This window comes from Bombus terrestris, chromosome 3 (genome assembly GCF_910591885.1).
Source record: "Bombus terrestris chromosome 3, iyBomTerr1.2, whole genome shotgun sequence".
NCBI classification, from domain to species: domain Eukaryota; kingdom Metazoa; phylum Arthropoda; class Insecta; order Hymenoptera; family Apidae; genus Bombus; species Bombus terrestris.
Genome location: NC_063271.1, coordinates 17,453,443 through 17,480,721, shown reverse-complemented (window position 1 = coordinate 17,480,721; position 27,279 = coordinate 17,453,443). Strand labels below are relative to the sequence as shown.

The 27,279-nt window shown below is 38.9% G+C and overlaps 1 protein-coding gene across 5 annotated transcripts in view; it reads left to right on the top strand.

The window, feature by feature from the left end:
• The window catches only part of LOC100646642 (triokinase/FMN cyclase), a 106,500-nt gene that overhangs the window by 25,753 nt on the left and 53,468 nt on the right, over positions 1–27,279 (top strand). For all 5 annotated transcript variants that reach the window (XM_048404754.1, XM_048404750.1, XM_048404752.1 and 2 more), the window contains one exon: positions 20,734–20,950. In XM_048404754.1, the coding sequence (XP_048260711.1) occupies positions 20,734–20,950 (217 nt within the window). The remainder of the gene's footprint in view (positions 1–20,733; positions 20,951–27,279) is intronic.

The following is a 27,279-nucleotide window of genomic DNA, read 5'->3' as shown; positions in this document are numbered from 1 at the left end:
CTTGGCCTGTTGATCTCCCCTTGGATGTCGCATCCCTTACCTTTCCACAATTCTAATGGAATTTTATCTCCGATAGCGGTGGATGGGCATAGATTTCTAATGTGAAACTGTTCACAGTTTCTTCCCACAGGTAGTCAGGGAGTCTCGACTGGATGAGCGGACACCTAGACATCTCAACCAGGATCCTATTTGCTCGTTCTGAAACTCCATTTTGCTCAGGGTTCCTTGGGACAGTCTTCTTGTGCAGAATGCCTTTTTCCCTCAGGTAGCTCTCAAAATTGATCCTTGTATACTCACCCCCCATTGCCGGTTTGGAGGGTACTTATTTTGGACTGATGTAGAGGCTCCACTTTCATGAAGTACTTAAATACTTCGCTCTTCCTGCTGATGATCCTATCGTACATGAAACGAGAGAAATCATCGATGAAAGTTACAAAATAGTTACCTCCACCTAATGATTTGCACTGAGCTCTGCCACTGACGTCGCTGTGAACGATTTCCAAAGGACGTCGACACATATGGTGAGCTGTCTTCGGGAATGGTACTTTTGTCATTTTTCCCTTCACGCAGACTCCGCATAGTTCACAATGTTTCTTGGAGTCCTCCTTCACGTTTCTTCCCTATAAGAAACGTGAGGATCTTCCTCATTGCATTCCCATGCAAGTGACCCAATCTCTCGTGCCACGATATGATACTCTTGTATGCCTTTGCCTCAATAACTTCAACGTCTCCGTCATTTTGGCCAGGTTCCTCTTGATCGTTTTCCACGGAAAGATTTGCTACGTGCTCTTCAAAAGGTATTGTTTCTAAATAGTATACGTCGTTTCCTACCTTTGAGTTGAATACGACGTCTCCATCGTAGTGTGTCCCAACGGCCTCATCCCTTGTACACACTGTGGTAACCTCCTTCTTTGCCAATTTCCTGATCGAGATTAGATTTGCATCTAACGTAGGCACCCAGGGAGCATTCGACAAGGATAGTGTCCAACCATCACAGGACTCAACTATTTTCACAACGATCATTCCCTTTCCCCTAACTTCCAAGTGTCCCTTGCCAATCCTGATTTGTCCGGTTGCAGGCGCGAAGTCCACAAATTGATGCCTGTTCGGAGTCATATGATTTGAGGCACCTGAGTCAAGGTAACTAATTTTCCCTCTACCCATGTTGCTGATAGACGACAAAGCCAATGTCGATATGAGTCCCTTGCACCTCGCTTTGTCTTCTGATCCCTTTTCCCTCTTGTTGTCTTCCTGTCTCTTCTTCTCCCTTTTGTTTCTCTCCTCTTTATCTCCTTTCTCCTCTTGACACTGGTACGAAATGTAGCCCATTTTTCCACATTTGTAACACTTCTGGTCATGTGGATCTCTGATTTTTGGTTTCGCGCCATCTTTGTTCTGTTGTTTGGGCTTCCATTGTCTCCTGGTCGCCATTGCGCTGCCTCTCTCGAACGAGTTCGCATCCGCATAGATCCTTCTTTCTTCGAGTAGAAGATCGGACTTTACGGCCCTTGTTGCCCTAAGGTATGGCGAGAAATTTGGATCCGCCACGAGGCCGGCCAAAAGGAAACATGCTATAACGTGGTTCTCGATTTTTATACCGACACTGGATAACTTATCACAGATCTCGTATCCTTCCGCAGTACGCGGACATGTCCATGCTAGGGGTCTTGTCGATCGTACCCAGTTTCCGCAAGCATAAGACAATGTCCATTGACGTAGATCTCCTATGGACATCTTTCAATGCCGTCCAGCACTCCCTCGCTGTTTTCAAGGTTCTGATATCTCCAGGATACCTGAAGAAAATGTACACACGTGTTTTATAGTCCATATTCATACAGTCTGGTCTCAACCTTTCTGCTGGCGTAAATCCTGGCTCTACTGCATCCCAGCAGCCCAGGAAAACTAACGAAGATTCTGTCATCGTTTTTCAATACTCATACTCATACTCATACTCGCCCTTTCTCAGGATCGGATTCATATCCTTGTCCACATGAACTATATTCTCTTGATCGGCCGTGGCGTGGTCTCTTCTCGGATAATTTCAGAAAACCGCAAAAAACTCAATAAATAAATATCTCTACTATCGCAGTTTACTGCCCTGGGTCCATAACCTGTTATTAAATATAGGTTTGGGGTTGATATTCAATAGATTCACTCAGATTGAATATTAGTTTTATATTTCACCACCTCGTACTTAGGTAATTAACACCTGGTCGACTCCTAAGACAATAGAGCGTCGTTAGAAGTCGTACCAACATAGCTTATAGGAACTAGCGATCATACCAACTGAGTATTTCTCAACATGGAATAACTATAAGTCGTCCGAAAAACTTCTTTTGTTTTATAAGGAAATAATGAATGCACAACATTTTCCGTTTTATATTATTGTATCGAATTAAGTATGACCCATTTTGTTCTATTAAAGTAATGATCACAACTTTCGACAGATTAGGTTTCATGTTTGTATAAGATGCATCGTTGTAAAAGACGTGTCTGTAAAAGAAAGACACTTTCCGGACAACCTAATACTAGAACGCTTGTTAGGGAATAGAGATAACTAGATCTAACTAGAGACAATAAGCAACTATTAGATAGGGTAAGTGATGACTACAAGTGTCGACTCTGTGATGAGTGACGACTAAGGGAGACAACTAGCAACTACGGGTGGCGATTAACAACTAACTCGACTTATTTCTAGGAGGCAACCAATTTGCTTTTTACTTATTGGTAATTAAAAACTGGCCAAAGTATCCGTGCACGCGAGCAAATCTCGTTATACGAATGAAAGAAGATTAACCAAAGCAGCGAGGCGCATAGTGATTCTCAATCCGAGCGACACATGAGCGGTAGCTTATCTCATAAAAGTCGTAGAGAAGAAGACTATGGTATTCAGAGACGTAAACAACCCCGCAGGACGTTTTGCAAGAGAAATGGTATTTAGAAATTAAGCACTAAACTCGTTTACGAATACTGCCCTATGAAATTCCCGAGTAGAGAGGATTATTGTTTCCTCTAACTCTTCTCTTTGCCTCCGCGAGTGTCCACAGCAAAATCACACACGCACCGCGATTGTCCCGACCGCGAGTATCCACGACAAATCACACACGCACCGCGATTGTCCCGGCCGTGAGTGTTCATAAAAAATACAACAAATTACAATAGATGTTTGATATGTTCTCCATTTTCTTGCAATTTGTAATTATTCTAACTTCATGTGTCCCAATAGTAAAACTCGGGAGGATTTAAATCTGAGGACCGAGGCTAAAGTATAGGCCCTCTTCAACCGATCCACCTGTTTCCAAAATAGCTGGTTAAGTGATCTTGCACTGTGTTGGTAGAATGTGGTGGTGCACTATCTTGTATGAACCATCTCTTAATATTTGTGAATTTTCACGTGTCCAAAAATGTTTGTCACGTGTATTTATTATTCCACATTTATTAAAATTTGCTTCATCAGTAAATAATATCCTTACGGAGAAATTGGAATTGCTTTGGATTTTCTGACTCATCTATTTGCAAAGATTTTTTCTTCTTGAATTTTTTTGAATACGATGCAGTATTTTATCCCCCGGGTTCGAATCGCTGTACTGAATTCGCCCACTAGATTTCGCAGGTTTTAACGTACCGGTATCCCACAGTCGTTGTTTTATTTTGCAAAATATCTTTGCGCTGGGTACAGTCCTATTGGAATATTTTTCGGTGTATATATTAGGTCATCCCATAAGTTCGTTCCGTTTTTCGAGCGGTTATATATGTTAAGATTGTTTACATACCTTTCAGTTTCATGAAAAAATGTAATCCTCCTCTCGTTGTACAACTTCTTCCCATTTTTCAAGTGCATTGGTCCCTTATCGCCGTATGTTTATAAATCGACACATGAAATGTATACACAAAAGTCGGCACGAACTTATGGGATGACCTAATACCTTGCGATTTCGTGCAATTGTCGTCAGCCGCACCGCAGCAAAAGTGCATGTCCGGAAGTTCTCCAAATATATGCATATTGTAAGTATGACTACAATATAAATACTGCTAGACTGCACGTACAATACATCCCAAGTAACACTCTAACTTAATATTTCCAGTTCCTTGAAAGTTCCGCGTCGACTGTCAGAATGATTCTGTTCTTCCAAAACTATTCCAAAACATGATAATGTAACGATGGAGAATTCATTTCGAAAAAAATTTACGATACAAGAGTATGATATTGAAGAAGCGAACAGGCTGTGCACCAGGTGTGTTTAAAAAAAGTGCAAACCTATTTTGCACAATCTTCACACTTTACATAGCTAGAATTCTGTTTACAAGGTGAGTTTCGGAAACATCTCAATTTTTAAACCTTATCGTCTTTAGTTTTTATAACGTGTTTTAAGCGTGGAAAGAAAAAGATTAGAAGAACGCTCTATATTAAAAGGAAACTCTAACATAGAAAAGAAGCACAACTATTGCATTTATTATTTATTTTGAAGCAAACATTGTGACTATATTCATGGAATAATGTAAAACATTAATTTGATATTTTGTGATGAAAAGTGAATATTGTAGTATCGCGGGCAAAAGGCCCAAGACAGCGGCCGAACCGTATACAAAGTGGCGAGAGCCGTGGCGCCGTCGAGTACATCAATGTGTCGTCGGTCTTTTCAAGTGGACAGTTTTGTGGAAAGAGCCTGCGTGACCCTGGCCACGGGGTTTCGGGACATGTGTTCGATGGGACGAGAAAAGACAAAGAGACGCTAAGGGTAGAGTTGGTTGAGACGCCAGCGAGAACGAATGCAAGAGGTGTGTAGTATGAGTTGAGAAGCGAGAGCGTGCGAGTGCAGATGCCGAAGACGAGAGTTGTAGAGTTGCTAGCGTTGTAGAGAGATCGAGTTGTTAGTTATAGAGTTGCGAGAGTGATTTGAACGGAATAAGACTTTTGTGTTTTAGTTCAAGTTGAACATTTATCGTTCTCTGTCCAATTAATCTTTGTTATTTTTATTTATCTTAATAAATAGTATTAGGAGAATTTTACAAACCTAAATTATCCTAATCCTATCCCTTTTACGATACTACAATATTTACCGAAAAACTTATACTCAGCTTTTCAACAGTTTCTACGAAATGAATTCCCACAACTCATGAATATATGAAATGTTGCACTAAACTTATATATCTGTTTGTCGCGTACATACAAATTATTACTGCCAGCAGATATGTATACATATCTTCTATATTTAACCTAATGGTAACTATATACGATCTTATTTTTTGAGTTGACACAACTACATAAAAGTATGTTTGGTGGTATACATAAATAATAATAAGTGAGAGTAATCGAATTTACGATACATTTATGAAATCGCATAAAATAGAAACTATTTTATGTCTTTTTATTTATACTAAAGATGATTAGCATTAATGAGACAAGTTCAGGTTGAGCTATATAAAAATGTGTGTCATCTATGTGTCAGAATGAAGTGTAATGGAAACTAAATTTAATTGAATTTTTTTTGTGAATATCTTGGGAACGATGGACAAACTGCGGTTACATATATGTATAGGACGAAGTTATTCAGAATGTTGATCTTGAGAACATACTTTAAGCTCATTGAAATGGATGAAGTGTTTCCCTTTCTATAAAACTACCGTTCTTTTTGTGTATACCACGTAGGAGTATTCACGTGGCTGTGTTGAAAATTGAAATTTTCTATTCTGTTTGGTGCGTTTTTCGTTTTCACTTTTACACTTCACTTCGTTTACACGTATTCTGTCGTCGACTGCCGAAGCGTGCAGACGTGTGTTTGGTACTCAGTGAAGTTTACAATACAATAAGTGACCACCTTCTGTTTAAAGTGAATTGAAACGCAAAGAAACCAAGTATTTACTAAACTTACTCGTGGAAAACCCGACACTTATAATCTTTAATACAAATCATAGCCTCATGACTAGTTATTTAAATTTGAATTAACTAGCTCAAAGATGGCTCCAGTAAGTCGATCAAGCTTTCATGAGCAAACCTATAATCACGCTGTTCTACTTCCTCCGTGGCAAAAGAATAACTTGTCCCATCTTACAAATCATACAAACAACGGAAAAAAAGCAAGGTAGATTTAGTTAAAAAAAAATGTAAACACTACCCGGAACGAGTTATTGACAAGCCATGTTACCATCTATAACAGATTCGCAATATTAGAATTTACAGACGATTCTATGTACGTAGTTGAAACATTAACAAATCAACATACGCAAAAAGATCCCCCTCTCCCACCAATCTTCATTGATGATATCATCGACATTGAAACAGTGATAAAGTCTATCGAGGAAGATGTTACCAAAGAGGACTACAAACTTAAAATAAATAATCAGGTAAAAATTCTGCCGGCTAATCCAGATTCATATAGAAAACTAACGAAGTTACTAAAAACCCTGCACGCAAATTTCCACACATATCAACTGAAACAAGAAAGACCTTTTCGTGTAGTACTTCGCAACATCCATCACTCAGCTAACTTAGATGAATTAAAGTTTGAACTCTTAAATCATGCCCATGAAATATCCAACATTAGTAATACAAGGCATAGTACCATAAAAATCCCGCTATCCTGATTTTTTATTGATTTAAAGCGAAAGCCAAATAATAAAGAAGTCTATAACATCGACCGTTTAATGAACTCTGTAGTAGAAATTGAACCACCTTTTATAAAAAAAATGATAGTTCAATGTAAAAGTTACCAAAGATACAGCCACACACAGAAATATTGCAACCACAATTACCGCTGTGTTAAATATGCAGGTCTTCACTCTACAGATCAGTGCACTTGTCACGTAAAATAAAAAAAGAAATTAAAAAAAAAAAAGAAACTTTATTTTTACTTCGTTTATACACTTATAAGACACTTCTGAGCTCTAGGCGTGACCGTTCGAGACTGAGGCTCTTACAATATTTTTTACTTTCGGTGACATCTGTTTCTTCTTTTGTTTTTCATCCTTCATTATCCCCACCACCCTGCAGGCGCACGCGACCGCTGCCACGCTTCCAGAACATTCGGTGGAAGGACCGTTAGGGCACAAATGAACCCTCAGGCACTCCGGCAATATACATTGTCGCCAAGGTCGCCATGTGTAATGTTCAAGTATCGGCTGTCTGGAGAATGTTTAGAAGTGGTCGCCTAAGGTGACATCAGGGCAAAAGAGTTTGGGGTTACAGTGTCCTGGTCTCTGACGTGATTTACGTTACATACCCCCCTCCTTAGATTGATTTTGGTCCTCCAAAATCTTAGTGTTTCTTCAGGATTGTTTTATGGACTAAATGGTTAAAAGTGTGTTTTCTTCTTTGTCTTAATCAACAAAACAAAACAAAAACAAAATGCATAACAGCTACTTATGGAGAAGGTGAAGACCGTCCTGGAAAATAAGGTTTAATACGATTACCATGTATTTTCCTAATCGAGTCATTCACCATTATTTCGTAATAAGGGGTTTTTACTTTTTCAATGGTGTATGGCCCTAGCCATTCAGTATCTAACTTGTGTTTTTTATGATCATTATGAACTAATATCAAATCTCCTTCTCTAAAAATGGATTGAGGTTTAATAATTTTTTTTCTTTGATCTCTTTGGTATCTTTGTTTACTCTTCATTAGAGTTTCCCTGGCTTTAAGTAGCTTGGCATCCCATTCTCGTTTCCTGAAGCTGACCTCATCAGCGTATGTTCTTTGCGGATTTTGGGATATGGTAGATGGGAGATTGGCTTTGTGTCCAAATGTTAGTTCAAAAGGGGTATATCCAGTGGCATCATGAACCATAGTGTTATATGCTAGACACACAAAATTTAGGTTTTGATCCCATTCTGTTTCATTATCGTTTTGTATAGCTTTTAACATGTCGGATATTACAGCATGTGTTCGTTCTAGGCTTCCGTTGGATTGTGGATGGAATGAGGTGGTTTTTATGTGTTTGATCCTAAATGCTTCTTCGTATCGTTGCATTAGCTCGCTAATGAAACTTTGTCCTCTGTCAGTTAATATACGTTTCGGTGCGGAGAATATATAAATGTAATGATTCAGTAAAGCATTCCAGATTGATTGGGTCTGTTGTGTTTTTAGGGGCACAAGTATTAAATATTTGGTTAGTTCATCGTGTATAGAGAGAATGTATTGGTTTCCTATCTTGGTCTTTTTCAACGGGCCTATCACATCCATAGCGATTTTGTCGTTAGATTCTAACGGGGTGTCGGTTATCTGTGGTTCCTCCTTTCCTCTTATCCGAGTAGTCTTTGATGTTTGACATGTCGCGCAAGTTCCTATTCTGCCTTTTATTCTGTCTATTAGATGTGGGATATCATATTTGCCTCGGATTCTGTCGTACGTCTTTTGTATTCCGGGATGTCCTACCAAGTCATGATTTTCTTTTAGTACTTGTTCTATTTCCTCTTCGTTTAAACTCTGTATTGGTTCGTAAGCAAATTCTATGTCGTCGCGTTGGTCATTGAAAAATAAAAGAAATCTTTTTATGTGTGCTTTGTCTTGTGCGTTTAAGTTATTGTCTCCTATTCCTATCTTTCTATTTGTTTTAAGTATGTCTGATATTTTCTGTAACCATACGGTTTCGTCATATGGGCCCAGATATGGTTTTGTTAATTGGAAAAAGTTGTCTTTGTTAGATGTTAGTTTCAATAATTTTGGTATTTCTTCTGATTTTTCCCAGTCTCTGAATTGTCTTAATAAAACGTCAGTTTGTGTTATCGCGTGTACTCTGGATAGGGTGTCAGCGGCTACGTTTTCCTTTCCTTTTACGTACTCTATATCGTATTCGTATTCCTCTAATCTCAATCTCCATCGAATCAATCGACTAGAGGGGTCCTTGCAGTTGTGCAGCCATTTAAGGGCTTGGTGGTCTGTTTGAATTTTGAATTTGCGGCCTAATAAATATTGCCTAAATCTTCTAACTGCCCAAACGATGGCCAATAATTCTTTTTCCGTCGTAGTATAATTTCGTTCAGGGGGGTTTAATGTCCTTGAAATGAAGCAACAAGGGTGTCCATCTTGTGAAAGGATGGCTCCTAGACCTTCATTACTGGCGTCCGTTGTTAACGTAAATGTTTTCGTATAGTCGGGGTATTTTAGTACCGGTGCTTGGCATAGTCTTTCTTTTAATGTATCGAAGCTAAGTTGTGTTTTGTCAGTCCAGTGGAATTGTATGTCTTTCTTAGTTAGTTCCGTTAACGGTTTGGCAATTTTCGAGAAATTCCTAATAAATTTTCTATAGTATCCGGCTAACCCAAGGAACGATTTTACATCCGTAGGATTTTTGGGTAGTTTGAAGTTCTTTACTGCTTCTATCTTTTCAGGGTTAGGTTTTACTCCGTTTGCTGTCACTAAGTGTCCTAAATATTCCAATTCGGGTTTTAGGAATTCACATTTATCCGGTTGTACTTTTAGACCTACTTCCCTGAGTCTTTGGAGTATAATGGCTAAGTTTTTATTATGTTCCTCTATCGATTGCCCGAATATAATGATATCATCGAGATAGACGAAACAATGATTATTAATTAAACCTCTTAACGCGGTGTCCATCATTCTTTGAAAGGTAGCGGGTGCGTTCTTGAGCCCGAATGGCATTCTGTTATAGTGGAAGTGTCCTTGTGGTGTGCTAAATGCAGTGTACTTCCTCGAATTCTCATCCATGGGTATTTGGTGGAATCCCGAGGATAAGTCTAAAGCGGAGAAATATTTTGCGTTCCCTAGTTGCGATAGTATATCGTCAATGTCGGGTAATGGATATGCGTCTTGGTCCGTTAATTCGTTTAACTTCCGAAAGTCAATCACTATTCGCCACTTTTGTTTCCCCGACGCGTCGATTTTCTTTGGGACGACCCAGACGGGAGAGTTATAGGGAGAGTCGGAGGGTTCTATAATCTTTTTGTCTAACATTTCCGTCATTTGTTTGTTTATTTCGATTTTATGGTATTCGGGAGGACGGTAGGATTTTACGTTGATGATTTTATCTTCTTTCAATGTAATGGAATGTTTAGCAAGAGATGTACACGGTAATGTTTCACTGTCTAAATTAAATACATCCATGTAATAGAGAAGAATCTTTCCTATAGGTTCTCTGAGAGGTTTTTCTATGTGCGATAGTCGAATCGAAGATTTGAATTTTTGGATTTGATCTATGGTATTTGTATTTTCGATAATGTTAGAAACTTGAATTGAGGACTTACCACCATTGATAAAGCACACTGGCGTTGGCTTCCCTTCGAGGTATACAATTTTTTGAATGGTTTCTCCTGGTGCAAGGGTTGGTTCTTGTTGCAGCAGAAGGGTGTTGTTATCTAATTTCAATGTTTCGTTGGAGAGTTCGAATCGATATTGATTCAAACCGGGTAAGCCTAATACGCCATCTTCTATAATTGGGAAATCGTCATCTATTAAAGAGAAGTCTATCTTTTTGTCGAACAAATTCAATTTGACTTTGGAATTAGATTCGTATTCGGAATGTCCCATGGAGAATTTCTTTGTGTCTGGTATTGTTGTCTTTCCTGGGTAGCATCTTTGTTTAAGCAAGTTGATTCCTGCCCCGGAGTCAACGAGAAATCGCAATCCTGGTCGTCCTGGTAATTGTAATAGTATTGTGGGTAATCTTTCTGAGGTAGCATTGTTAATTCTGATTGTTCTTGAACGTGGTTTATTCCTGGAGGGGCTTTTCTTTGAAGCGGTATCGGAAAATTTTGGCATTGATTTGGAAGGTGTCCCAATCGATTGCATTTGGGGACATTTCGCTTGCGTCCTTTCGCTTAATGGTCTGTTCCCAAACTTCGTAAAATTGTTCGTTCTTGGTAGAATATTTTGTGTGAGTGAAGTTTTATTATTTGTGTTACTTGTAATAGCGAGGCGATTGTCTACTGGATGAGAAGCCTGGTTACGATAAAATGGCGGGGCGATTGTTTGTCGCGTCATTTGTCTGCGAGAGCTGTGCTCGCGAAAGTATCTTTCCATATTCATTGCTTTCCTTTCTGCTTCGATGAGATTTGGGGGGAGATTAGCCATTAGCGCCTGCCCTATTTCTGGACGAAGGCCTCTTACATAGTCGGTCACAGAGTCCATGTATAGTTGCTCGTTCATCACCCGTCGAGTTAGTTCGTCTCTATACTCGTTGGTAATGCTGTGTTGGAGTTTGTTAAAAACGCTTCGAAATCTGATGTTATAGTTTTGCACGCTCTCAGTTAATCCTTGCCTCATTCCTCTTAATTCGTCCTGTTGTTCTCTCACTGATACTGCTACATTACGTCTCAATGCTTCATACAGAGATTCGAATTCGGTAATACGAATATTGCGGATTGCCATTGCGGCTTTTCCTACAATCTTCTCTATTTTAATCATTTTTAGTAATAGTGTTGGTTCGCTACACATCATTCTTACTTCTTGTATTTCATGAATAAAATCCTCCACGTCTATATCATCCTTTCCGTTTAATATCGGAATGCATTTTAATGCACTCTCAGCTTTTAGCTCTGGTTGCGTATATTGTTCAGGGAAAGTCCTTTCCCAGGATGGTTGAGGTGGTGTTTGAAGTAATGGGCGAGGTTCTCGAAGGACCGATTGATCTTTAGCGGTGTGGGTTACTTCGTCTACAGTTATTAGGGAACTGGCCTCCGATACATTTCCCGTTTTTGTGTTTGCTACAACTTCATCCATACGCAGTGTAAGCATACTCATTTGTTGGGTCAGTCTCTCATTTTGTTTCTGCATTGCATCAAGCAAAGCTTTAACTGTTGAGTCTATTCCGCTGTTAGTTAAAGCGGCGCTAACAGTTTCGGTTTTGTCTTCTCGTGGCGTTGCCATTGTTATACTAATTGTGCTGTCTGTTCTCGATCTGTATTTGACAAAAGAATCCAGGGCTTGCTCACCTTGATCGTTTAACCCGTAGGAAAGGTTCCGTTGCGGTGTTCCTTTGTCGAAACGTCGAAAGTGTCTGCTCTGTTACAGTGGTCCACTGATCCTCAATCTTCAAAGTTGACCGTAGCCCGAAATGCGTAATTTCGTTTTCTTGAAGTTGATGGATCCTGGCACGGATCGCCAAAATGTCACGTAAAATAAAAAAAGAAATTAAAAAAAAAAAAGAAACTTTATTTTTACTTCGTTTATACACTTATAAGACACTTCTGAGCTCTAGGCGTGACCGTTCGAGACTGAGGCTCTTACAATATTTTTTACTTTCGGTGACATCTGTTTCTTCTTTTGTTTTTCATCCTTCATCATCCCCACCACCCTGCAGGCGCACGCGACCGCTGCCACGCTTCCAGAACATTCGGTGGAAGGACCGTTAGGGCACAAATGAACCCTCAGGCACTCCGGCAATATACATTGTCGCCAAGGTCGCCATGTGTAATGTTCAAGTATCGGCTGTCTGGAGAATGTTTAGAAGTGGTCGCCTAAGGTTTTTTTTTTTTTTTTTTTTTTTTTTTTTTTTTTTTATTAGAATATTTACAATCAATTCTCGTTGAGAATTTTCAGTAACTTAGTTTGGCGTGATACAATGACATGGATTATAATAGTTTTATATTGTTGGTTCTAGTAGAAACTAAGGATTTAGTCTAGAGGGTATTTTCTTTTTAGTCTGCGGATCTGGTCCGTCGTGTCCAGTAGTTGGGTGACTAGTGGGTTGTGGTGGTTGTTGACTCTTGTGTTATATCTGCTTCTGGACTTGTGTATTTCATCTTTGACTGTAGGTATCTTGAGGTCGCGGTGGATTGTTTCGTTGGTAACATACCAGGGTGCATTTAATAGGGATCTTAGCGTTTTCGATTGGAAGCGTTGGAGTATTTCAATGTTGGAGTTACTTGCTGTTCCCCATAGTTGGATTCCGTAGGTCCAGACAGGTTTTATTACGGTCTTGTAGAGGGTTATTTTGTTCTGTATGTTTAGTTTGGAGCGTCGGCCCGTGAGCCAATAGAATTTTCTTAGTTTTTCCTTTAGTTGCTTTGTTTTTTCCGAGATATGTTTTTTCCAGGTTAGCCTCCTGTCCAGGGTCATGCCCAGGTATCTTACGGAGTCCTTGCTTGGGATTATTGTGTTGTTAATGGTGACCTGGGGGCAGGTTTGTTTTCGGAGCGTGAAGGTTACATGGGAGGATTTTTTTTCGTTTATTCTAAAACCCCATTTTTGGAACCACTTTTCCATGGAGTCGAGACTTCGCTGGAGAGTGGATGAGGCAATTGCCGGGTCTGCGTGGGTAGCTAATAGTGCTGTGTCGTCGGCAAATGTTGCTATTGTTACCTCGTTTGGTACGGGTAAGTCGGCAGTGTAGATGGAGAATAGTAGGGGTCCGAGGACACTACCTTGCGGTATGCCGGATTCTATTGGGAATGTTGCGGAAGTGGCGCCTAGACATTTAACTATGAATTGTCTGTTGGTTAGGTAGGATTTTAAGATGGAGTAGTATGGGTGGGGTAGGATTTTTTTAAGCTTGTAGAGTAGCCCTTCATGCCATACTTTATCGAATGCCTGTTGGATGTCTAGGAATACTGCTGAGCAGTATTTTTTCTTTTCAAAGGTTTGGCTGATCATGTGGGTTATGCGGTGGATTTGCTCTACTGTTGAGTGTTGTTTTCGGAAGCCGAATTGGTGATCTGGGAGAGTTTTCAATTCTTCTAGGAGTGGAAGGAGACGATTCGTGAGCAGCCTCTCGAATAGTTTAGACAGGGTAGGTAAGAGACTGATTGGGCGATAGGAGCTGGCTTCATATATTGGTTTACCGGGTTTGGGGATGAGGGTGATTAGTGAGATTTTCCACGCCTTAGGAAAGTGTTCAAGGCGGAGGATGGCGTTAAATATTGATGCGATGAGTGCAATCCCTTTTATGGGGAGTTCCTTGATTGCTTTATTTCCTATTAGGTCGTGACCTGCTGCTTTCTTGGGGTTTAGGCGACGGATAGCTTCTATGATCTCTGCAGAAGTGAAGGGTTGGATAGGAGGGGACATTTGGAAGGGAGTGTGCAGGTATTCGGTGACGTCCGCTGCAGCTATGGAGGAATGGGGTTGGAATACTTCAGTCAAGTGTTTGGCAAATAGGTTGGCTTTTTCTATAGGGCTACGCGCCCATCCACCCTGCGGGCGGCGGATTGGAGGTATTATTTGTGGGGGGCGCGTGAGTTTCCTGGAGGCTTTCCATAGTGAGTAGTTTGAGTCGGCTGTGGGGGACAGGCTGGCGAGATATTTGTGAAAACGGTCATTATTGTAGTTCTTTATGGTTTTGGATAGTTTTCTAGTTGCGTTGTTTAGTTTGCGTTTGTCCTCCGGTGTTCTATGGGTCTGCCATATCCTTCTTAGTCTACGTTTTTCTGCTATTTTTTTTAATATGTACTGGGGGTATTCGTGGTTGCTGATGGACGTTTTTGCCGGTGTGGAGACGCGGATAGCGTTTATTATGCTCGCATTTAGGTATTCCGTGGCTGCTTCGATTTCGTCATTGGTTTTTAGTGAGGTTGAGGCTGAAGTTGTGTGGGTAAAGACTTCTCTAAAGAGCTGCCAGTTGGTGTGTTGGTTATGAATGGAGCCATTAGGTGTATTCTCGATGATAGTTGAACTGACTGTTACTATCACGGGGGAATGATCAGAGGAGAGATCAGCCGAGGAATTGATTAGGACGTGTCTTGGCGAGATATTTTTAGTTATGAAGAAATCAAGGAGATCGGGTATTTTGTTTGTGTCGGTGGGCCAGTGTGTGGGTTCGTATGTGGTAAGGTAGTTGAGGTTGTTGGATATTATGCTGTTGAGGAGGTTTTTGCCTCTTACTGTAACCAGTCTGCTACCCCATTGGGTGTGTTCAGCGTTGTAGTCTCCTCCGGCTATGCATCTGTTGCCCAGGGTGTCCAGGAAGTTGTCGAAGTCTTCTTTGGCGATGGAGTGTCTGAGAGGGCAGTATACAGCTGAGGTGGTGATTGTACCATGACAGTCTTCTATTGCTACGTTTGTTGCTTGGAGGTAGTCTTTCTGGAATGGTGGAAGTTCGTAGTGCTTGATGTTTGACTTGATTATGATTCCGGTGCCGCCGTGAGCCTTTCCGCTGGGGTGTTGGGTGTGGTAGAAGTTGTAGCCGTGTATTTTGAGGTAGTTTTTGTCGGTGAAGTGGGTTTCGGATATGAGCATCACATCGATTTGCTGTTGTTTTAAGAATAGTTCTAGCTCAGATTTGTGCTGAGCTAGACCGTTGGCGTTCCACAGAGCTATTCGCATTGGTTTTATTTTGCTTCTGTGCTTATGAATTTGTCCATGAAGAGTGTGAGTAGTGACAGCAAGTTGTTAATTTGCTCAGTTTTCTTCTCGATAAGTTTTTCGAGTCTGGTAAAGTTGTCTGTGCTTTGTGGGGTGGGAATTCTATTTTCTGTGTGTACACTGTGTGTTTTCGAGTTGTATACGTTTCCTTGCGTTGCCTTCGCATAGGATACTGTTGGTGAGGTGATTTTTTGGGGTTTAGGTTCTTGTATGTTTGTGTCCTTGGGTCTCAGTTTTGGATACCTTATATTATGTAGCGATTTGTAGGCTGAGCATCCTTTGTAGTTCGCAGGATGCTCTCCTTGACAGTGGATACACTTGGCGGGGGTTTCCGGGGGTTTAGTGCATTGGTCAGTGGGGTGATTACCTGCACATTTTACGCACCGGAAGTTGTGATTGCAGTATTCCTGCGTGTGGCCGTACCTTTGGCACCTTTTGCATTGTATTATTTCTTTCTTTACAAGAGGTGGCTCGAACTTAACTATGGAGTTCATCAGCCGATTGATATTGTAGATTTCTTTGTTGTTTGTTTTTTGTTTTAAGTCTATAAAGAATAAGGATAGTGGGTTTTTTGTGATTCTGTGCTTAATGTTGCTGATATTAGTTACTTCGTGGCCGTGGTTTGACAGTTCGCACTTTAGTTCGTCTAGATCAACTGAGTGATGGATGTTGCGTAGCACCACTCGAAATGGTCTTTCTTGTTTGAGCTGGTATGTGTGGAATTTAGCGTTTAATGTTTTTAATAGCTTGGTTAACTTTCTATAGGCGTCTGGGTGGGTCGGCAGTATTTTCACGTGGTTGTTGTTAATCTTTAACTTGTAGTCCTCTTTGCTGATTTCTTTTTCGATAGTCTTAATCATTGACTGAATGTCGATTACGTCGTTTATGAATATCGGTGGGGGAGGGGGAATTCTTTGATTATGGAGGTTGTTTACCTTTTCGGTTGTAATCATGGAGTCTTCCGTGGACTCCAGTATTGAAAATCTATTGTAGGTGGTCACCTGGCTGGCTGATGGTTTAGTTTGACTCTTGTTTACATTTGTCTTGGTTGGTTCGAGCTTTCGTTTTTTCGTGTGATGGTCGTTTACCAGGATAGATGTGTTGCCCTCTTGCCACGGGGGAGGAAAAATGGCGGTGTTATAATTTAGCTCCGGGGAGCCTGTTGGAAATGATAGAGCCATCATCGAGCTAGTTAATTCAGTGTGAAAGAACTAGTCGAGAGGCTGTTAACCCCTGGCTAGGTTAGTTGGATTCGCTTTCGACAGATGGGCGTCACGTGGAGTTTTGTGAACTTCACAGGGCACTGGGCACACGTCTGCACGTCTCGGCACTCAGCAGCAACTGGATGGTCACTGCTGCTTTGTGGACTTTGCCGGGCACTGGACACACGTCTGCACGCCTCGGCACTCACGAACGAACTGTCGCCTAAGGTGACATCAGGGCAAAAGAGTTTGGGGTTACAGTGTCCTGGTCTCTGACGTGATTTACGTTACACACTAAATCTTCAGAAATTCCTGCGAAATGCATCCTTTGCCAAGGAGAGCATCCTGCGAACTATAAAGGTTGCACAGCCTACAAGGCCTTATATAAAAACAAGTACTCTAAACCCAGAACTAAGGACCTAACTAACCAAGTATTTATTCCACAAAAATTCAAAGCAAGGCAGACCGAAAATCCATAGTGATCTTTCACAAAATAGTGTTCCCAGTTCACAAAACACTATTACTTCAATAGGCTTGAAAAATTAATCGCGAAACAAACAGAGCAAATTAATAACTTGCTATCATTGCTTACAATCTTCGTGGACAAATTAACACCCTCCGACATAAAATAAAACGAATACATATAGCTCTTTACAATGCTAACGGTTTAGCTCAGCATAAATACGAACTAGAACTCTTCCTAAAACAACAAGAAATTGACGTAATGCTTATATCTGAAACTCACTTCACAGATAAAAATTATCTGAAAATAAATGGTTATAACTTTTACCATATCCAACATCCCAGTGGAAAATCCCACGGCGGCACCGGAATTATCATTAAAACCAGCATAAAACACTATGAGCTTCCATCATTCCAGAAGGACTACCTTCAAGCTACAAACGTAGCGATAGAAGATTGGCATGGTCCAATCACCACGTCAGCAGTATACTATCCTCCTAGACATTGTATTTCCAAAGAAGACTTCGATAACTTCCTCGAAGACCTGAGCAATAGATTCATAGCTGGAGGGGATTATAACGCTAAACATATGCAATGGTGCACTAGAATTATCACAGTAAGAGGCAAAAATCTTTTAAAATGCATATTTATGCCATTTTTGGCATTTGTCAACAAACTTAATTACCTCGGTACAAACGAACTGTTAAGAAATGTTAAGTTGGTATGACCGCTAGTTACTGAAAGGTTACTAAAGTTAGGTTGGTACGACTCCTAACGACGCTCCTTTGTCTTAGGAGTCGACCACGTGTTAATTGCTAAGACGCACCCTGTGTAATTAGACGCCTGCTGTGTGATTTGGCGTTTTGTATAAGAAACAAAATAAAAGGTGTGATAACCAATCCGTGTGAATCAGCTTGATTATCAACCCCAACCTATATAAAATAACACGAACCCACCTACCGGCTCACTAACACTAACAAACTACCTGATTTATTAGATTTTTTTATAACTAAAAATATCTCGCCAAGATATGTCCACATCGACTCCTCCGCGGAACTCTTTTCAGATCATTCAACCGTTATAGCAACAATTAACTTAACAATTACTGAAAATCAACCTAATGGCTTTATTCATAACCAACTCACAAACTGGCAGCTCTTTAGGGAAGTCTTCAATCATTCAACATCAGCCTTAATATCCCTAAAAACAAATGATGATATAGAAGCAGCCACGGAATATTTAAACATCAGCATAATAAACGCGATCCGTTCTTCCACCCCGTCTAAGAGTTTTGTTAATAAACATGAATACCCCCATTACATAATAAAAAAATCGTAGAAAAACGCAGACCTAGAAGAGTATGCCAAAGTCATAGGACATCTGACATCAAGCGTAAGCTAAATAATGCAACAAGAAAGCTAACTAAAATCCTTAAAAATGATAAAAATTACTGTTTTCAAAAATATCTTGCTAATCTGTCTTCCACAGCTGACTCCAACTACTCGCTATGGAAGACATCTAGGAAACTGTCCTGGTGCATGGGCACGTAGCCCTATACAAAAAGCCAACTTGTTTGCAAATCACTTAACGAATGTTTTAAAACCGTATTCTTCCACTATCGCAGCGGAAATAACCGAATACTTGCACTCTCCCTTCCAGATGTCTCCTCCTATTGACCCTTTCCCATCTCTGGAAGTCATAGAATTAATCCGTCGTCTAAATCCCAGGAAAGTATCGGGACATGATCTGATAAGTAACAAAGTTATTAAGGAGCTTCCCATAAAAGGGATTGCACTCATCACTTCTATTTTTAATGCAATACTTCGCCTTCAATATTATCCTAAAACTTGGAAAATATTATTAATTACTCTTATATCTAAACCTGGTAAAACCAATACACGAAACTAGCTCTTATCGCCCAATTAGTTTTCTACCTAATTTGTCCAAGCTATTTCAGAAGATGCTAACGAAACGACTCCTTCCACTCTTACAGAATTTGAAAACAATGCCGGATCATCAATTTGGTTTTCGAAAGCAACATTCTACGATAGAGCAAATTCATCGTTTAACCCATAAAATCGGCCAAGATTTAGAAAAGAAAAAATATTGCTCTGCGGTATTCCTGGACATTCAGCAGGCGTTCGATGAAGTGTGGCATGAAGGACTAAAGAAACTAAAGAAAATCCTACCACACACCTATTACTCCATCTTAAAATCATATCTAACCAATAGGCTGTTCATGATTAAATATTTAAACGTTACAATCGCAATATTTCCAATAGAATCGGGCATACCCCAAGGCAGTGTCCTCGGATCTCTGTCATTCACCATCCACACTGCCGATTTACCAACTTTAACACAGATAACCACAGCGACATTTGCTGATGATACAGCTTTATTAGCATCCCACTCAGACCCGATAATTGCTTCCTCTACTCTCCAGCGAGGTCTCGACTTTATGGAAAAATGATTCCACAAATGGCGCTTCAAATAAATGAAAATAAATCCAGTCATATAACCTTCACGCTGCGAAAACAATCCTGTCCACAAATGACAGTAAATAATATTTCAATTCCAAACAAAGATTCAGTCAGATATCTGGGCATAATTCTGAATAGAAGAGTGACATGGAAACGACACATCGTAGATAAATCCAAACAATTTAAATCAAAATTTAAAAAAGTTCTACTGATTCATTGGTAGACGTTCCAACTTAAGCGTGCAAAGTAAAATAATGCTATATAAGGCCATAATAAAATTTGTTTGGACCTATGGGATCCAACTATGGAGAACAGCAAGTAATTCCAACATAGAAATTCTTCAACAATTCTAATGGAAAACTCTAAGATCCTTAATAGATGCACCTTGGTATGTTACCAACGAAACAATACATCGCGACTTTAAGATACACACAGTTAAAAAAGAAATATCCAAATTCAGTAACAGATATGTGATATCACGAATGAGGGGCTTGGGGGGTGTCGTGATTTATAAACGAGCGGTTGCTGAGTATGTAAGTAATGAGGCTAAGACAAAAGACAAGAGGTTGCTAGGGGACAATAAACGAACTAACAGCAGTATGAGTTGAAACGTCAGAGAGTGCGGATTGCGTTGATGAAAGTCGTTGATTAATTATTCTGTTATGTTAATTATTATACATTTGCTGCGATTAGTTCATATTTAACAAACATTTTCATATTCTCTGTTCAATTAACACCTGTTCAATCTACTTATCATTAATAAACTAATTAACGTAGTTTCGACACTACAGATATAACATAAGAGTTAACAACCACCAAAATCCATTAGTTACTCAATTACTTGACACGACGGATTAGATCTGCAGGCTAAAAAGACATTACCCTCTAGATTTAAACATTAGATTCAGCTAGAATCAAACAGGCGATAATCATCTATTATACGCGATATAATATCATGCCAGAATAATTTACTTATAATTCTCAACTAGAACTAATTGTAAAAATTCTTCCAAATAAAAAAAGGACTTACTGGTCTTAACGGTAAATAAAAAAACCTTGTTTTATGACAGTTCCTTAGGATTATTGTTTAATTCTATATGCACCGTGTAAGAGTCACTGGACGTAACAGAAAATATGCAGTTTTGCAGGCGGTACGATGCCGACAGTGATACACAAAATCAAGCTCGCTGTCCTGCTTAGTGTAATAGATAATCGTAATTGTTTCTATTTAACATTTGTAACTTATTGTATTTTTATTGTATTGAACTGTATTTTATTTGTATATTATTGTATTGTATTTGTAATTTAATGTAATTTGTTCTATTTAACATTTTAGATTTCGGAAGTAATTGTAAATGAAGACTGTAGTATACCGAAGGAGGAGCAAGGTGTCGCTGGCAAGCGTGGTTTAACGGGAATAATATTTGTTATGAAAATAGCTGGTGCGTTAGCAGAACAAGGGCTATCACTTGAAGAAGTGACTAAAACTGCACATCATGTTTTGCAAAATATAGCCACTTATTCGGTTGGATTAACAGCTTGTGCAATACCCGGTTAGTATCCAAATATTACTTACACAAGATATAATTGGAATAAATTGTTTTGTTATATTCTCAATCATAAATGTTATATACTTATTTATTTTAAATCACATCCATCTTACCATTATTAGTAACTACATCATAATTACTCCGAGGATGTTCATAAAAATGCACATTTTTATATAATAGACGTAAAGCAATGTAACCTAGGTAGGCTAGAGTATGATACCGGATGAACTATATACAATGATGCGCAAAAGCCTATGTGCAGACAGACTAAAAGGGTCGGTAAACTTCAATGGCCCAAGCGGTCCATTTTCTTTTTAATATTTAATTCGGACTTTACAATTTGTCCAGCTGGACATTTGGTAAATTTTTCTAGCATAATTGCTATATAACACGTGGATGGCTACCCCCAGCGGGATACTATATTCCAGTTTGTCTATTTTACTTCCATAGTGAGGTCAGTGGGGTGTTTTCTTTTTAGTCTTCTATCTATAAGAGTTTTGCTCGCTTCAGCAGCCAGTTGATTAGAATGTGTTGCCGTTATTTCCTTGTATTTTTTTGCGTACCTACCGATTTCTTCTTTGACCTTTGGTATTTTAAAGTCCTAGTGTATATCCTCGTTTCTGACATACCATGGGGGATTGACTATTGTCGTCAGTATCTTCGAATGTAGCGGATCTAGTTTATTTGTGACTCATTGCTGCTATCCCTCATAGCGATATTCCGTACGTCCAAATTGGTTCTATTATCGTTTTGTAGATTTTTAGCTTATTTTCTATGCTGAGTTTCGAGTTTCGACTAGTTAGCCAGTACATCTGTCTTCTGTATATCCGTATTTTGTCTGTAATTGATTTAGTATGTTGTTACCACCTAAGTTGTGTGTCTAAGTGTTGTCCTAGATACTTAACTTGCTTTGTTTGTGTTATATGCGCGCTATTCAATTGGATATTTGGTGATCTCCGCTTTCCTAGTGTAAATGTAATATGGTTGCATTTACTGGGATTTGCCTTTATTTGTTTCTCTTCTAACCATTTTTCTATGTTTGTAATGTGCTCTTGTAGTAATGTGACTATTGTTTCTGAATTAGTATACCTGACTAGTACAGTCGTGTCGCCTGCGAATGTCAGTACTGTGCTGTTGGTAGTTGTTGGTATGTTCGCCGTGTATAATGTGTATAGTATTGGGCCTAGGACGCTTCCTTGTGGTACCCCTGCCTTGATGTCTTTAACTTCAGAATGTGTGTCCTTGATTTTTATTACGAAGGTTCTCTTACTTAGGTACGATTTTAGTAAGTGATGGATTTGTTCCGAGAAATGTTTTTTGATTGTTTGTAAGAGGTTTTCATGGTTCACTTTGTCAAATGCTTTCTCAATGTCCATGAAGAGGGCTGTACAGTATTGTTTCTTTTCTGTTGTTCGTAAAATTTCGTTGACGAGCCTGCACATTTGCTCTATCGTTGAGTGTTGGTGATCTGGTATTAATTTTTCTTTCCCTATTGTTGGTTTTAGGCGATCGTATACCATTTTCTCTAGTATTTTGGAAAACACAGGAACTAGTGATATTGGTTTGTAAGATGCAGTTTGGCGTGAGTCTTTGCCTGACTTAGGTAACATTATGATCTGTGCTAATAGCTTTCATAGATTGGAAAGTATTGGTATTCTCAAAATTCTATTAAATATTATTGTGATTAAACGTATTGCTTTTGGGGGGAAGATTTTTCAAGATTTTATCATTGATTAGGTCGATTCCTTGTGCTTTATTGTCTTTTGTGTTCTCGATTATGATTCCAATTTCTTGTGCTGTTGTATTAGGTATGGTGTAGTGCTTGCTAGTTGGGGTACTAGTATTTTGCGAATCTTAGATTGAATGACGTTTGGTTTTACTGTTGTTAATATTATATGGAGTAAGCCCATGTGCTGTCTGCTTTTCTGATTGCTGTGATTAGTTTTACTGGCTTCTTTATTTTGTTCGTGACTTTCCATAGAGAGTAGTTGGCATTCCCGTGTGCGGAGAATGTCTCTATGAATTTTGAGAATTCGTTATTATTCTGATCTTTTATTTTACTTTTTATTTCCTTTGCGAGTTTGTTTAGGTATTTTTTGTTTTCACCTGTTCGATGTTTTTGTCATCTTGCTTTCGTTTTTCTTTCTTCTCTGATTTTGTCAAAGATGTCTGTTGGAATTATTTTTGTTCGCCTGTTGTTTGGTTCGTAAATAGTAATTGCCCATGCTGCTTCTAGTATAATTTCTGTCAATGTTGCTACTACCTGTTCGATATGTTTGGGTGTATTTAGTGGAGCATTGCAGTTAATTTTTCTCTCAATTAGTTCTTTAAAGGTTTGCCATTTGGCAGTTTTATTGCAAAGCGACTCTGGATTGCTGTAAAGTATTGGTCTGCTTGTGCATTCTATTATTATCGGTGTATGATCGCAGCTAAGCTCAAGATTAGGTGTTATTTTTAATTTGTTTGCGTATAGTCCTTTTATAACTGCAAAATCAAAGAAGAATGGAATTTTGTTTAGATCTGTCGGCCAGTATGTTGGCCTTCCTGTGGATAATATGTTGAGATTACTAGTCCCAATATATTTTTCTAGTGTTCTACCTCGAGGTTTGTTAATTCTTGAGCCTCATAGCCTGTGCTTTGCATTGAAGTTTCCCACTGCGATGTATTTGTCACCTAAGGATTGAAAATACTGTTCCCATTTTTGAAATGCCATTTTATGTCGCGGTGGTGTATATACTGCTGACATCTGGATGTAATTGCTGTTAGTTTGTATTCTAACGGTAGTTACTTGAACGCATTCCTGACTAATTTCACTATGTAAGTGGTGTTTGATATCGTTTCTTATTATCACTGCAGTCCCTGTCTGTGCTTTTCCTAAGAGGTGTTTGGTATCATAAATGGTGCAATATGGTATTTTCGTGTAGCTTTTTGGTGTGAAATGTGTTCCTGAAACAAGTAGTATGTCAATATTATTGTTATACAGAAATGTTTTAGTTTTGATGGCCCGTTGTTGTAGGCCGTTTGAGTTCCAAGCTGCCATTTTCAATGTGTCCGTTTTTATTTTTTGCTTAGCATGTTTGTAAGCAGTTGTAGCATGACTGTGATTTGTTGCGTTTGCTGCCTGAGTACTGCGTTTTGTTCGCTTATCATTTTTGTTAGCATTTCGGTATTTTTGATGGATTGTTTGAGCAGTTCCTTGATTTCTGTAGTGTCGTTGCTAATGTGTTGCGATATTGGTTGTCAGAGGGTGGCGACTGACTGATTACTTGCGCGTAGCTTCGGCTACCAAAGGTGTTGGTGTTACTGTGGTTAGTGTTCATTGCGTGCTGTGAATTTGGTGTTGTCTCAGATTTTGTGCTGTCCTGTTGCGCTTGTAAGTTATTGTATGTCCTGTCTCGTAGCGGCGGAAACAGTGTACGTTGCAGTTGTTTTCTGACTACTCAGTCTTTGTAGCTAGCTGGGTGGTTTCCATTGCAGTTGAAGCATTTAACTTCATTTATTTTTCCTATGTTTGGACAGTTTACTGTTAGGTGCTTTTCCGCGTATTTGACACACGCCGGGTTTCTGTTGCAGTAATTTTTTGTGTGTCTGTATTGTATGTTATGTATCTGAAATGTAGATTGAAACATTGCGAAATGAATTTCTTTTTCTCAAGCGGGTATGGTACTTATGGAATGCATGATGTGATTTTCCCAAAAAGGTTATGCTTAAGGAGTATGTTTATCATGCAAATAATGATCCAAAACACAGTTTCCATGTAGTTAAACAGTATTTAAAGATCCATAAAATTAATGTTATGAAGTGACTTATCTATTTTCCGGATCATATCTAGCAGTCCTCTAATAGCCATGCATCTAATAAACTTTATTTCCATTGGTCCGACTGGACAATTACGTCGTATTTATGCGATAATTATGTGAGTATCGTCGTTCGTCACCTGGTTTGGAAGATTTCGGTATAAGTTTCATATGCCCGTCTTTATGGTGTAGGAATATTTTGAAAGAGTTTTAAAGAATTTAATTCACTTGAAAGTGAGGTGGATTAACCCTTAACGATCCAAGTGTGCCTCTCAAGCACCACCGATGTGCAACGCTCTACTCCAAGCGTGCATCTCAACCACTGTAGATAAAGCCGATCAATGTGCCGATTAATGTCAACATATTGTTTCCTGAGAAAATTGTTGAAATGGTGGAAATATATGGTTTTTTTGGGACTAGAAACAAGCTTAGTAAATGCTTATATACTTTACGAGATTGCTCAGGAAAGGAAAGGAGAAAGCGCGTTGTCACATTATAAGTTTGTCAAATTATTAGTAAGTCAGATCGTAAGTAACTTTCGGAATAACAATGTGTATGGCAGGCCTTCCGGAACAGATAAGGAACAAGCTTTAGATGAGAAACTCCATATAATAAGTCAGTTGCCGAAAGGGAGAAAGAAAAATTGTCTTGTTTGTTCACCAAAAGGAAGTAATGTGGTAAAAAAACAGTTTTCTACTGTGAGACCTGTGAACGCAACCTCGGTTTGCATCCCAATGAATGTTTTAAAAAATTCCACACATTACTCAACCATAATTAATATAAATGTTGTAGGATCTTTTTATTTATTTAGAATGGATTAAACAGGAGACGATGGTTATTTAACGTGAACTAAATACAGTAATGTGCTATAACTAAAACAATTAGTTAATTTACAACTTGTCACCACGGTTCCAGCGCTCTCTTTCACACGAATCACCTTCCTCGACATCGCTGACAACTTTTTCCGACAACACTGACTATACTTTGACTTCTTATCTCATGACTGCCTGTTAATTCGTCTTTCTCCCTTAAGCATTCCTTTGTCTTTTTTCATAGCCCCAGCATGTACGTGTTCCGCAACCGCATGTGACCATGATCACGTAGGCCTTTTTTCCGCATAACTATTCGACTGAAGAATCGACGACATATTGATAGACCTGTCGGCACTTAGGCTTTTTCGTGACATTGTTTATGGTTCACCCGATATTTCTTAGTCCATTTGTCCACGATATTACAATATTGTAATCAAAGTTATATAACTTCTGAGATGAACAAAAATTGTTTTGAATGACTTTAATATTGTTATTTACATGTCATTGTAGCATTTAAAATCTGACATTTAAAAATTTGCAAATTACCGGTTAATATTCACAATTAAAAGTCGGAGCGTTAAAGGTTAAACGTGTAGGTTTGTTTGATAAAGAAACGAGTGGATAAATTCATGATAGCCAGTTGTATTAAAATCAGTATAAGTACAAGTACAGATACAGAGATACTGTGCACCAATTATAGTCGTCGCTTACTCAATGATATTATGCCGATCGAATAAAAGATAATAATACTCTGTCCTAGGGAGCACGTTCATAGATTTATATTGACGGATATTACCACAAAAAGTTAACCTTCTTAACTTTTTATTTAACTCCGGCTGAAGATTACAAAAAACGGCAATAACAATCTGTCCAGAGCTCATTTGCCTCTAGACCTTGTAAACCAAAACAATCGTTAGTATTCAAAGGCACCATAATATGGGTCTCTCCCAAATTCTAATTTTCCATTTCCACTTGAACTTTTTTACGCTCATATGCTGCTACAGTTGAGTTGCAATCTATGGTTTCTTTGAGGTTTTTCATCATCATTATCTTCAATCATCATCATCATCAATCATTTCATCATCAATAGAATACGATTCAGTCAGAATATTTGGCTTTGAATTTGAAATTCTGTATAAATAGTTTGACGTAAATACATAATTTAAATAGCAATTCAATCTGAGCCTGAAAACTGTATTGGTATAACTCAAGATACATCACAGTCTAATTTGTGTCTCGTGTATTTAGTATTTAGTTTGTTTGAAAGGTATTTAGTATATTATCTTTCCATTGCCTTATGTCTTCTTTGTGTCGTTCATACATGTTCTTGTTCCCACGTATTAATTTTTATTCTTGGAGGTCGACTACGAAATCAGAGAAGACATACTGTGATACTTTGGGAGATGTACTTTGAGGGTTGTGGACAGATATCCCTTAAGAATTCATCTAACGAATCATTAATATGAAGGAGCAATGTCAAGAAGGTATAATGCAATGAGTAGGTAATACTCGCTTGTAAACACACTAAACACACACACGCAAACACAGACTGCACGTGCACTAAATACACATATTATACGTGCATCATACACACTATTTAGTGCAATACACACGCACTGAACACATACATATTACCTTCCTTCCACATTTCCATAGTGTACTTTGAATTATTCGAATGATGGCGTAGCTCACTTTTCATTTAAAGTGCTATGAAACGGTGAAA